Here is a 12,905-nt window from a genome sequence, read left to right on the forward strand (position 1 = left end):
TGGAGGATGGATGGGGGATGGATGAGGGATGGGATGTGTAGACCCAGGGGATGCAGGTGCCCCCGCTGGCAGGTGCTGATGGTCCCCATGTCCCCCCAGACCTCGCAGGGGGTGCAGGTGAGACGCTTCAAGACGCTGAGCGAGCTGATCGCCCTGTACCTGCAGCCCAACCAGGGGCTGGTCTGCACCCTGCTCTTCCCCGTCGAGCGGGAGAAGGAGAAGGACAGCGCTGAGGACAGGGACTACTCAGGTATGGGGACACAGTGGGGGGCTGGGTGGGCACCCAGAACCCCCACAGGGTCATGCCTGACCCCCCCACCCTCCTCCTCCTCGCAGATGGAGAGGATGACAAGCCACCCTTACCCCCACGCTCCGGCTCCACCAGCTTCTCCAGCACCTCAGCAGGACTCAGCCCCACCAGTTTGGGACCAGCCACACCAGAGGGGACAGCAGAGAGGTGAAGGTCACCCCCCCACCCCCCCCCAGCACCCCTCCCACCCATCCCCACTCCTCACCCATGCTGTGTGTCCCCCCCACAACAGCACCAACGGCCTGAGCAGCATCTCCCATGAGTACCTGAAGGGCAGCTACACCCTGGACCTGGAGGCGGTGAAGGGGGGGGCCAGCAGCCTCCCCCACCTCAACAAGACCCTCGTCACCTCCTGCAAACGGCTGCACAGGTGGGCACTGGACAGATGGATGGACAGACAGCCGTGGAGCCCGCTCCTCATTGCCCCCCTCCCCCCTCCTTTGCCCCCCCAGTGAGGTGGACAAGGTGCTGGCGGGGCTGGAGATCCTCTCCAAGGTGTTTGACCAGCAGAGCTCCTCCATGGTCTCCAAGATCCTGCAGCAGGTGAGGGGGGGCCATGGGAGTGTGATCTGGGGGTCCCACCCTGCTCTGTCCCTGGGGAATTTGGGGTTCTGCCCCTCTGGGGAGGCTGAGGTGGGTCTGGGGGTCCCATCCTGCCCTGTCACACAGTGCTGGGGGGGCTGAGATGGATCTGGGGGTCCCATCCTGCCCCATCTCATGATGCTGAGGGGTCCTGCCCCTCTTGGCGGGGGGGGGGCTGAGATGGATCCAGGCTCCCACCCTGCCCCTCTGGGGGGGCTGAGGTGGGTCTGGGGGTCCCACCCTGCCCTGTCACATGGTCCTGGGGGGTTCTGCCCCTCTGGGGGCTTGGCTGAGATGGATCTGGGGTCCCACCCTGCCTGATCGCACAGTGCCTAGGGGGTCCTGTCTGTCCAGGGGGGCTGAGATGGGTCTGGGTGTCCCATCCTGTTCTGTCCCTCGGTACTGGGGGGGTTCTGCCCCTCTGGGGGGTGCTGAGATGGATCTGGGGGGGGGAGGAGGTGGGTCTGGGGGTCCCACCCTGCCCCATCTCCCGGTGCCAGGGGACCCTGCCCCATGGGGGGGCGCAGAGATGGTTCCAGGGTCCCACCCTACCCCTTGGGGGGGGGTGCTGAGGTGGGTGGGGGTCCCATCCTGGTGCTGGGCAGTGCTGGGGATGGGGGGTGACGTTTTGGGGTGCCAGCCGGCGGCACAGAGCGGGGAGCAGGAGCTGGAGAGCCTGGTGCTGAAGCTCTCCGTGCTCAAGGACTTCCTCTCCAGCATCGAGAAGAAGGTGGGGGTGCAGGGCTGGGGGTACACAGGGAGGGGCACAGGCTGGGGTACGGCTGGGGCACCAGCCGGGTGGTGCCGGGGGCAGAATGAGCCACCTGGGTGGCACAGAGGGGACCCCATGGGTGGGGGGGCTCTTGGGGATGGGGGGGGCTTTTCGGGTGCTGGGGGGTAATTTGAGGGGGAGGGGCTGGTGGAGGTTGGGATCTGATGGAATTGGGGGTGCTGGGGGGGTGATGGAGCTGGAGGGGCTGGGGGCATCAGGGGGGCTTGGTGGGTTTGGGGGGGCTGTTGGGGTTTGGGGGGGCTTTTGGGACACTGGGGGGCTAGTGGAGCTGGGGGGAGTGGTGGGTATTTTGGGGGTAGGGGGGCTGGTGGAGGTGGGGGTCTGATGGAACTGAGGCTGTGATGGGGGGTGATGGGGCTGGGGGCACTGAGGGAGTTGGGGGCTTGGTGGAGCTGGGGGCGCTGGTGGGGTTTGGGGGGGCTCTTGGGACACTGAGGGGGCTGATGGAGCTGGGGGGCTGGTGGGTAATTTGGGGGTAGGGGGACTGGTGGAGGTGGGGGTCTGATAGAGCTGGGGGGGGCACTGGAGGGGGACTAGGGGGCTGGTGGGTATTTTGGGGTTGGGACAGTGGTGCAGATGGGGTCCAATGGAACTGGGGGGATGATGGGGCTGTGGGGGGGCTGGGGGTGCCACTGAGGGAGCTGCAGGCATTTGGGGGGGCTGGGGGCTTGGTGTGGAGCTGGGGGGGCTGTTAGCGTTTGGGGAGGGGCTTTTGGGGCTCGGGCCACTGGTGGATTTAGGGGGGGGTGGTGCTGGGGGGGCTGGGGCTTTGATGGAACTGGGGGGGCACTGAGGGAGCTGTGGGCATTTGGGGCGGCTGGGGGCTTGGTGGATCTGGGAGGGTTGATAGGGTTTGGGGGGGCTTTTGGGGTTCGGGGGGAGCTTTTGGGACACTGGGGGGGGCTGGTGGAGGTGGGGGTGTGATGGAACTGGGGGGGCTGGGGGTTTGGTGGTGCTAGGGGAGGCTGTTAGGATTTGGGGGGGCTTTTGGGACACTGGGGGGTGCTGATGGACCGGGGGGGGGGGGCCTGTTGGGTCTTTTGGGGTTAGGGGCCCTGGGGGTGCTGTGAGTCTGATGTCTCTGGAGTGGGGGGGCTCTGGGGGTCCCGTGGCTGTGCTGACCCTGTGGGACCCCACCAGGCCCTTCGGGCGCTGCAGGAGATGAGCTCAGCCGCCCCCCCTACGCCCCCCCCCGCCCCGTCCCGCAAGGCCAAGAGCATCCCAGTGCAGACCTTCGAGGTGAGCCCCCCAGAGCGGGGTTTGAGGGGGCACAGGGGCGTTCAGCACCGTCCCTGAGGGACAGTGGGGGGATGACGATGGTGGTGAGGGGGGGTCCTGCCTGTGCCTCCCCCCTCCCCAGCACTGTGGCCCCCCCAGGTGAAGCTGGACGTCACCTTGGGGGACCTGACCAAGATCGGCAAGTCCCAGAAGCACACGCTGAGCGTGGACGTGGAGGGGGGCAAGCTGGTGGTGCTCAAGAAGCAGAAGGACTCCCAAGAGGACTGGAACACCTTCACCCACGACAAAAGTGAGGGGGGGTCGAGGGGGGGGCATGGGGAAGCCGGGGAGGGGGTATCCCTGCACCCGACCTCACTTGGTTGAGGGTGATGGAGTGATGGGGAGCATCCTCGTGGGGCTGGGAGGTGGGGCATCCCTACCCCAGGGGGGGTGTTTTTGGGGAGGGGGGTGTTTTTGGGGAGGGGGGGTAGTATATGGTGCCCAGCCAGAGCTCAGCACCCCCCCATATTTGCCCCCCCCCTCAAACTAGTCCGCCAGCTGATCAAGTCTCAGCGGGTACAGAACAAGCTGGGCATCGTCTTCGAGAAGGAGAAGGACAAGACCCAACGGAAGGACTTCGTCTTTGTCAGTGCCAGGGTGGGTCAGCACCCCCAAAATTGGGGGGGAGCATGCAGGGGAGTTGGGGGAGTTGAGGATTTAACCCCCAGACCCATGGCAGGGTGTGGGAGTGGGTGCCAGGGGTGGGTATGTGGGGTGTCCCCTGCGCTGAGTTTGGCTGATGTGGGGTGTCCAAGTTTGGGCGAGCTGATTTTGGGGGTGGGGGGCCCATCCTGGTTTTGGGGGTGGCCCCCCTACCCTGCATCCCACTCAGTGTGCCCCCCCCACCCTCCCCAGAAGCGTGAGGCTTTCTGCCAGCTCCTGCAGCTGATGAAGAACAAGCATTCCCACCAGGATGAGCCTGACATGATCTCCATCTTCATCGGCACCTGGAACATGGGTGAGCAGCACCAGAGGGGTTTGAGGGGGGAGGGGGGGTCCAAACCCTTGAGACCCCCCCCCTGACAGTATTTACCCCCCACCCCCAACCCAGGCAGCGTGCCCCCCCCGAAGAGCATCACCTCCTGGTTCACCTCCAAGGGGCTGGGGAAGACGCTGGATGAGGTGACGGTCGCCATCCCCCACGACATCTACGTCTTTGGCACCCAGGAGAACTCCCTGGGGGACAAGGAGTGGGTGGACTTCCTCAGGGCCGTCCTCAAGGACTTCACCGAGGTCGAGTACCGCCCGGTACGAACCTGGGGGGGGGGTATCTGCACCCCAAATCCACCCCCCATCCTCCCCCCAGGGCTGGGTGGAGGTGATGGGCGATGCTCGGTGTCCCTCATGGGTGCTCAGAGTGCTGCGGGTGCTCCAGCTCTTGGTGTTTTGGGGTGGCCCCATGGTGGTGGGGTGGGTGCAGGTGATGGTGGAGGTGGGTTTCCCCCCCCACCCTGGGGTTTGGGGGGAGCATTGGGGGAGAAGTTGGGGTGGAAGAAGAAGGGGGCTTCTCCCATGAGCCATCCCTGAGGGATGGGCAGCTACGCCCATAGGATGGAGACCTGTGTGGTGGGGTCTGGCATGGAACCAAGGTGGGGGGGGGGCTCCCAGGGGTGTTCTGGGGGTCTCATGGTAGTCTCCATGGCTTGGGGGGGGGGTGTCCATAGGTGGCCATGCAGTCGCTGTGGAACATCAAGGTGGTGGTACTGGTGAAACCGGAGCACGAGAACCGCATCAGCCACGTCAGCACCTCCAGCGTCAAGACCGGGATCGCCAACACCCTGGGTAGGGCTGGGAGGGGTAAGGGGGGCGTGGGGGGATCAGCTTTAGAGTGGGGGACACAGGGAGGGGGTCAGCCCTGGGAAGGGGGGGTGGGTTGTATGGGGAGGGGGCTGGGAATGCACTGATAGGTTGGGTGGGCACCATGCCCTGCAACCAGGACTTGGGGGGCAGCTTTGTGTCCCCCCGCTGCGGGGATGGGATGGGAGGGAAGGGGAAGGGGAAGGGGAAGGGTGGAGGGGAAGGGGAAGGAGAAGGGGAAGGGGAGAGGAGGGGGGTCTTTCTGTGTGTCTGTCTGCCCTGACCTGGTCCCCACAGGGAACAAGGGTGCTGTGGGTGTCTCCTTCATGTTCAACGGCACCTCCTTCGGCTTCGTCAACTGCCACCTCACCTCCGGCAACGAGAAGACGGCACGGTGAGCACCCAGGGACTGGGGTACCCCTAACACCCCCCAAACCAGCCCCTGTGACCCCCACCCTGTGTCCCATCCCACCCCCTGGCAGGAGGAACCAGAACTACCTGGACATCCTGCGCCTGCTCTCGCTGGGGGACAAGCAGCTGAGCTCCTTCGACATCTCCCTGCGCTTCACCCACCTCTTCTGGTTTGGGGACCTCAATTACCGCCTGGATATGGACATCCAGGTGGGGAGGAGGAGGAGGGGGTGATGGGGGGGAGTTCTGTCAGGGTGCTGTGTCCCCCTGCCCCCATTTCCAGCCCCTCTGTCCCCCCCCCCAACCCCAGGAGATCCTCAACTACATCAGCCGCAAGGAGCTGGAGCCGCTGCTCAAGGTGGATCAGCTCAACCTGGAGAAGGAGAAGCACAAGGTCTTCTTGCGCTTCGGTGAGGGCTGGGGGGGCTCTGGGGAGGATGGGGGGGGGAGGATTTGGGTGGGGGGATGCCCATCCTGGGACTGTTCTGACCCCCCCTCCCCTCTGCTGTTGGTGCAGGTGAGGAGGAGATCACCTTCCCCCCTACGTACCGCTACGAGCGGGGCTCCCGGGACACCTACGTCTGGCACAAGCAGAAGCCCACGGGGGTAGGTGCTGGGGAGGGTGAAGAGGGAAAGGGGGTGACTTCTCCCCTCCACTACAGCCTGACAAACCCCCCCATCCCTCCCCACCACCCCCAGGTCCGCACCAACGTGCCGTCCTGGTGCGACCGCATCCTCTGGAAGTCCTACCCGGAGACTCACGTCAACTGCAACGCCTATGGTGAGCTCTGGGTGGCAGCCCCTCGTCTAGGGACACCCCTCCCTCACCCCCCCCACACCCCAAAGGGTGGGTTCCCCCCCGCCTTAACCCCCCCATCCCACCCTGGCTGGCTGCAGGGTGCACAGACGACATCGTCACCAGCGACCACTCGCCCGTCTTCGGCTCCTTCGAGGTGGGGGTGACGTCCCAGTTTGTCTCTAAAAAAGGTGCCCAAAAGGGGGATAACCCCCCCCCTCCCTCCACTCTCCCCTTCTTGTGGGTCCCCCCTCTCCCTTGAGGTGTGGAGGGGGGTGTCCCTGAGCCTCCCCTTTCCCTGGAGGGCTCTCCAAGTCCTCGGAGCAGGCGTACATCGAGTTTGAGAGCATCGAGGCCATCGTGAAGACAGCCAGTCGCACCAAGTTCTTCATTGAGTTCTATTCCACCTGCCTGGAAGGTGAGGAGGGGGTCCCAGGGCTGGGGGGTGGGGGTTACTGGGGGGCTGCCATATCCCCCATCCCATGTGTCCCCGTCCCCCCCCTCAGAGTTCAAGAAGAGCTTCGAGAACGACAGCCAGAGCAGCGACAACATCAACTTCCTCAAGGTGCAGTGGTCATCACGGCAGCTGCCCACGGTGAGGAGGAGGAGGAGGCACAGGGAGACCCCTCCCCACAACCTCAAACGCCCCCCCACAACCCCAAACCCCCCCCAGACCCCCTCACAGCGCCCTCATCCATCCCCTCCTCACCCCCAGCTGAAGCCCATCCTCTCTGAGATCGAGTACCTGCAGGACCAGCACCTCCTCCTCACCGTCAAATCCCTTGATGGTTACGAGTCCTACGGTGAGCTGCACCCCCCACCCCAGCATCCCACCCCAGTGGGGATGGGGAAACCCCACCCCAAAATCTCCTGACACCTGCCCTGTACCCCCAGGGGAGTGTGTCATCGCCCTCAAGTCGATGATTGGCAGCACAGCACAGCAGTTCCTCACCTACCTGTCCCACCGTGGCGAGGAGACCGGCAACATCCGCGGCTCCATGAAGGTCAGGGTGCCTGCTGAGCGCTTGGGCACCCGTGAGAGGCTCTATGGTGAGGACCCCCAGGTTATTTTGGGGGAGGGGGCACAAAAGGGATTGGACCCCCCCCATACTGAGCCCCCCCTCTCTCCTCACAGAGTGGATCAGCATTGATAAGGATGAGACGGCGGCTGGCAAAGGGAAGGTGCCGCTGGGTGCCAGAGCCAACCAGGACTATGCCAAGTATGGGGGATGATGGGGTTTGGGAGGGTGGGGAGCACCCCATGGGACCCCCCCCCAGCCCCCCTCCCCCTGTTGGGGGGAGGGGGGCTGGGGGGGCGGTCCCAGTGGGTGCTGGAAGGGCTTGAGCATGAGCATCCCTCTGAGTATCCCAAGGGGGTGCGATTGGGCTCCTGTGCCAATGGGTCAGGGATTGGGGCCTGAGCCCCCTTTTGGGGAGGGGTGAGTCCTGGGGCGCACCCAACACCCCAACTGTCACCCCCAGGTCATCGGGGCGGAAGCCCACCGGTGCTGAGCCACCCAGCACCATCGCTGCCCCAGCAAAGGTCCCTGAGGAGCTGGAGAAGGGTGGCACCACCCCGGCCCCCCGGCCCCCCGCATCCCACCGCAGCACCCCCAGGGAGGAGGCAGCACCCAGCCGGTGAGGGGGGGATGGGGGCAAGGTTTGGGAGTGGGATACAGGACCTAGATGGAGGGGTACAGGAGCCAGACAGAGGGGGTTAGGGGACCCAGGCTGAGTGGGGGGGTATGGGACCCAAGCTGGAGGGGGCTAGGGGACCCGGCTGGAGGGGGATATGGGACCTGGCTGGAGGGGATACTGGAGCCAACCGGAGGGGGTCTGGGACCCCTGCTGGAGGGGGTTAGGGGACCTGGCTGGAGGGGGCTACGGAACCCAGCTGGAGGGGGTTAGGGGACCCGGCTGGAGGGGGCTACGGAACCCAGCTGGAGGGGTTACAGGGCCCAGCTGGAGGGGGGCAATATGGGACCCAGCTGGAGGGGTTTAGGGGACCTGGCTGGAGGGGGATATGGGACCCAGATGGAGTAGGGGGGATATGGGACCCAGCTGGAGGAGGTACAGGACCCCAGAGTGGGGGTATGGAACCCAGCTGGAGGGGTTACAGGGCCCAGCTGGAGGGGGGCGATACGGGACCCAGCCAGAGGGGTTTAGGGGACCTGGATGGAGGGGGATATGGGACCCAGATGGAGTGGGGGGGACATGGGACCCAGCTGGAGGAGGTACAGGACCCCAGAGTGGGGGTCCAGGACCCAGCGAGAGGGTTACAGGACCCAGCCGGAGAGGGGGATATGGGAGCCAGACAGAGGGGGAGGATATGGGACCCACCTAAGGGGGTACAGAACCCAGCTGGAGGGGGTACAGGAGCCAGACGCAGGGGGTACGGGACCCAGCTGGAGGCGGTTAGGTGACCCAGCTGGAGGGGTACGGGACCCAGATGGAGGGGTACAGGACCCCAGCCGTAGGGGGATATGGGACCCAGCTGGGGAGTGTCACAGGACCCCAGCCGTAGGGGGGGATACAGGGGGGTTACACCCATAGGGGTGCCGCACTCACCCCTGTCCCATCAGACCCAAGGCGGAGGCGATTTCGGAGCCGGCGTCGGGGCCGCTGAAGAACAGCTTCAACAACCCGGCCTACTACGTGCTGGAGGGGGTCCCCCACCAGCTGCTGGGCCCGGGGGACCCTGGCAAGCCCCCCGCCCCCAAAACCAAGGTGCAGCTGGCGATGCCCGAGCGACGCCGGCACCCATCAGCCGGGCAGCCGGCAGGGTGCCGGGGCGAGGAGAGCTCCTCGGATGAGGACACTGGCACCCTCAACCTGCCCCCCCCGGATTTCCCCCCCCCCCCGCTGCCCCGGGAGCTGGAGCTGCCCCCCACCCCCTATTACAGCAGCTCCAAGGACCCCCCGGCACCCGCCAGCTGTGAGGAGCCCAAACCACGGGCGGGCGCCTTTGGTGACTCCCCCCCACCCAAACTGCACCCCTGGTCCCCCCTGGCTGCGGGGGGGGGCGGCTTTGGGTTGGAGGGGCCTGGCAGGACCCCCAGTGCCGGGGGGGGGGTGCTGGATGATCGCTCCTGCTCTGTGCTGCAGATGGCCAAGACGCTGAGTGAGGTGGATTACGGGGGTGGGCAGGGGAGGGGGGGACCCCCCCCCCAACCGCTGCTGACCAAGGGGGGGCGGTTGGAGCTGCCCCCCCGCTGCCTGCCCCCCGAATACGGCCGCCCCCTCGCTTTCCCCCCCCACTCCATCCGGGAGAGCATCCAGGAGGACCTGGCTGAGGAGGTGGGTGATTGGGGGTGGGGGGGGTGTCAGGGTGCTGGGACCACCGACCACGGTGGGTTGGGGTGACCCCGGGGAGGGGGAGGGCGGTGTGGGGTGTTAGTGGGGGTTGGTGCTGGTTTGGGGTGGGGGGTGGGGGGGTAGGGCTGCTGGGAGTCCTCCCCACTTTTCTGCCCCCCCCAACCCCTTGCCCACCTATACCCCCCATTCCATGGGCTGTGTGTGTGTGGGGGGGGGGCTGATGGGACTGTCCCCCACTTCTCTGCCCCACCCTGTCCTGAGGGAGCAGGTGGGGTGGGTCCAGGGGGTTGGAGTGGGAGGGATGTGGGGAGGATGAGGAGGTGGGGGCTGGGGAGGGGGTGCCCTCCTCCCTCCCCCCGCGCGGGGGTGCTGACGGGGGGTGCTGGGGCCAGGCGCTGTGCCAGGGGGGCCGTGGTGCGGGTGCTGTGCCCGGCGTGGGCGAGTGGCTGCGGGCGCTGGGGCTGGAGCGGTACGAGGAGGGGCTGGTGCGCAACGGCTGGGACGACCTGGAGTTCCTCAGGTGAGACAACACCCCCTACCCCCCCTCACCACCCCCCTGCACCCCCACGGCCTCCCTACCCCTTCCTCCTTCCCTCCCTGCACCCCCACATCCTCCCTACCCACCCCTGCACCCCACCCTGCACCCCCACCTCCTCTGTACCCCCCACCCCACCGCAACCCCCATCCTCCCTAACCCCTCTCACCACCCCCTGCACCCCCAGATCCCCTGTAACCCCCCTCACCCCCCCTGCAACCTCCCTGTATCCCCACCTCCCCTGTAACCCCACCCCACCGCAACCCCCATTCTCCCTACCCCCTCTCACCACCCCCTGCACCCCCACATCCCCTGTACCTCCCCCTCACCCCCCCTGCAACCTCCCTGTACCCCCACATACCCTGCACCCCCCCCAAACCTCCCTGTACACTCCCACATCCTCCCTACCCCTACAAACCAGCCCCTGCTCATTTGCATCCTCTCCAGGGGGATGCCCATGTGGGGACCCCTGCCCTGGGGAACCCCCCGCCCTGGGGAACCCCCTGCCCTGGGAATCCCCCTGTCCTGGGGACTCCCTGTTCCGGGACCACCCCCCCAGGGTCCTGCCCCCACCCCCACTACCTCAGCTCACAGCCCCCCCTCTACACCGTCCTCCCCAAGCCCCACAGCAGGGTGGGGAGGAGGCTGTGTGGGCACCCAGGGAAGGGGTTCCCCCCCCCCGCCTTCCCCCATGTCCTGGGCTGCCCCCGCGTTGGGGCTGGGGTCCTCTCGGGGGGGTGGGGGGGTTGCAGAGCCCCACGCCTGTGTGTGTCCCCCCATCCCCAGTGACATCACGGAGGAGGACCTGGAGGAGGCCGGCGTGCTGGACCCCGGCCACAAGCGCGTCCTCCTGGAGAGCCTCCAGCTCCGCAAATAGCCGCGGCAACTGGGAGCACTGGGAGCACTGGGACCTGCCCCCCCCCGACAGCCCCATAACTCACACACACCCCACCCCTCCCTGGGTGCTGTGTAATTGGGGGGAGGGGGGGGGGGAAATGGGGAGGGGGGGCGAGGGAGATGGGAGGTGGGGGGGAGGGGATCCTGGTCAGACAATTTCAGGGGGGGTCCCACCCCGGGGCCCCCCCTTCGTTTTAAGTTATTTATTTATTGAGAGAAGGGGCGAGCTGGGGGGGGGGGGGGGCTGGGAGGCAGGGGGGGTCCTCATGGGAGCCCCAGGGCCCCCCCAGCTCCCCGAGGAGGAGAAGAGGCTCTGAGCACCCAAGTGCCTTCGTGATGTCCGGTTGGGGGGGGACGGGGGGGGGCTCAGCCAGACACCCCTCCCCCCAGATCCCAGCAGGGGTGCCCGGTGCCCCCCCCACCGCAGCAGATCCGGACGAGTGCCTTCGCCCACCCCCCCTCCCCACCACCACCACCACCACCAGTGCCTCCAGTTCCCCCCCTCCTCAGCCCCCAGTTTGCCCATTAGGTACTTACTGGATCCGTCCCATCCTGTGGGGTGGGGGGTGCGTCGCTGCACCCCCATCGCCCCCCCCCCCCAATCCCACCCCATGGGTGCACCCCCCGGGTCACGTGTGTGTGTGTCCCCCAAACCTCACCAAGTGCCCTTCCCCGGGGGGGGGTTCCCCGGGATTGGGGGGTGCCCAGGGTTGGGGTCCCATTTCCCCCCCCCCCCCAGACTCTCCCTGTCCCCGTGGGGGGGTGATGTTCCCCCATCCCCACCCCCACCAACACCCCCCCCCCATCCCCCGCTGTCATCACTCCGGCTGAGATGAAGGATGCGCCGGACCCCCCCACCGGCAGCCCCCCCCCCCCAAATCCCCTGACCCCCCTCCCCAAATCCTACTAAACACCATCGTGCCCTCTGGGTGTCTGGGTGCTTTGTGGCAGCTCCTGACGTAGTTCTGACGTCATGCGCCGGGGGCGGAGCGGGGGGGGGATGGGGAGTCCCTGGGGGGGCGGGATCCCCGCGGAATTGGGGAGGGAGGATCCGGGGTGCCACCCCCCTGCCTGCACCCTGCCCATCCTGGGCGGGGGTGGGCGCAGATCCCCCCATCACCTCCTCCCTCCAAGCCCCGAAGAGCCCCCCCCGCCCCAGACAGCCCCCCCGTCACTGCACAGCACCCCAGGATGCTCCTCCACCTCCATCGTGACCCCCCCAATGGGGTTTTAGGGGGGGCTGCGTGGGGCTCACCCCCACCTCGGGGTGGGGGGGCTGCCCATGGAGTGCCCCCCCCCCCCTTCCCCAGGCAACTTGGGGTCTTTCACATGGTGGGGGGGGCACCCCTAAGGGAGCAGGGCTGGGGGACCCCCAGCACCACTTGGGAGCTGTGGGGGGGTGCAGGGGGCGCACCCCCATTTCATGGGGGGGGGGCTGCCCATGGAATGCCCCCCACCTCAATGCAGCAACCCCCCCATGTGGGGTCTTTCATATGGCGGGGGGGCACCCCTAAGGGAGCAGGGCGGGGAGACCCCCCCCGCATCACTTCAGGGGCTGTGAGGGAGGGGTGCGGGGGGCGCACCCCCACCCCGGGGTGTGTGTGGGGCTGCCCTTGGAGTGCCCCCCCCCCTTCCCCCACCAACTTGGGGTCTTTCACTTGGCGGGGGGGGCACTCAAAACACCCCTAAGGGAGCAGGGCTGGGGGACCCCCGGCATCACCTGGGGGGCTGTGGGAGGGTGTAGGTGCAGGGACCCCCCCGCAGGCTGGGGGGGGTAGGGGGGGTGGCAGGGGGGGCCGCAGCGATGCTGGGGGCCAGGGGCAGCATCAATAAATTAAGTTTTATTTGGATTCAGTGTCATTTGCAACCGGGGCCAATAAATTACCTCAGCGGTTAAAAACCACCCAACCCCCCCAAAACAGAACAGAACCCCAAACCCAAACCCCCCTCAGCCGGCACGGGGGGGGGGGGGGGGCCGCACACACCCTTTTTGGGGGGGGGGACACCACACACACATAGGGATGCACTGCCAGGGATGCTGTGAAGCCCACCGGTGTGGGCAGCACTGGGTGGGGGGCTGCAAGGGGCAGTGCTGCACCCTGACCCCTCCCTGGCACCCCCTCACACCCCCCCCGACCCCCCCCGGGACCCTCCATGAGGTGACTGTGCCAGGGGGTGGCTGGGGAGGGGG

The 12,905-nt window shown here is 67.0% G+C and overlaps 1 protein-coding gene across 1 annotated transcript in view; it reads left to right on the forward strand.

The window, feature by feature from the left end:
- INPPL1 (inositol polyphosphate phosphatase like 1) overlaps window positions 1-11,632 on the forward strand; it is a gene marked incomplete at its 5' end in the record, with an annotated part of 18,124 nt that extends 6,492 nt beyond the window's left edge. Inside the window, 26 exons of the mRNA XM_084280462.1 lie at window positions 100-250; window positions 337-457; window positions 543-680; window positions 763-853; window positions 1,533-1,622; window positions 2,826-2,924; window positions 3,063-3,213; window positions 3,454-3,560; window positions 3,819-3,921; window positions 4,015-4,211; window positions 4,628-4,745; window positions 5,058-5,154; window positions 5,243-5,381; window positions 5,482-5,581; window positions 5,689-5,777; window positions 5,871-5,952; window positions 6,069-6,158; window positions 6,272-6,385; window positions 6,474-6,562; window positions 6,683-6,770; window positions 6,862-7,017; window positions 7,103-7,187; window positions 7,450-7,605; window positions 8,550-9,264; window positions 9,675-9,802; window positions 10,604-11,632. Coding sequence (XP_084136588.1) covers window positions 100-250; window positions 337-457; window positions 543-680; window positions 763-853; window positions 1,533-1,622; window positions 2,826-2,924; window positions 3,063-3,213; window positions 3,454-3,560; window positions 3,819-3,921; window positions 4,015-4,211; window positions 4,628-4,745; window positions 5,058-5,154; window positions 5,243-5,381; window positions 5,482-5,581; window positions 5,689-5,777; window positions 5,871-5,952; window positions 6,069-6,158; window positions 6,272-6,385; window positions 6,474-6,562; window positions 6,683-6,770; window positions 6,862-7,017; window positions 7,103-7,187; window positions 7,450-7,605; window positions 8,550-9,264; window positions 9,675-9,802; window positions 10,604-10,694 — 3,585 coding nt within the window. The 3' untranslated portion in view covers window positions 10,695-11,632. The remainder of the gene's footprint in view (window positions 1-99; window positions 251-336; window positions 458-542; window positions 681-762; window positions 854-1,532; window positions 1,623-2,825; window positions 2,925-3,062; window positions 3,214-3,453; window positions 3,561-3,818; window positions 3,922-4,014; window positions 4,212-4,627; window positions 4,746-5,057; window positions 5,155-5,242; window positions 5,382-5,481; window positions 5,582-5,688; window positions 5,778-5,870; window positions 5,953-6,068; window positions 6,159-6,271; window positions 6,386-6,473; window positions 6,563-6,682; window positions 6,771-6,861; window positions 7,018-7,102; window positions 7,188-7,449; window positions 7,606-8,549; window positions 9,265-9,674; window positions 9,803-10,603) is intronic.
- Window positions 11,633-12,905: the final 1,273 nt, after the last annotated feature.

The sequence above is a fragment of the Gallinula chloropus genome (assembly GCF_964237585.1).
Source record: "Gallinula chloropus genome assembly, chromosome: 1".
Classification (NCBI taxonomy): Eukaryota; Metazoa; Chordata; class Aves; order Gruiformes; family Rallidae; genus Gallinula; species Gallinula chloropus.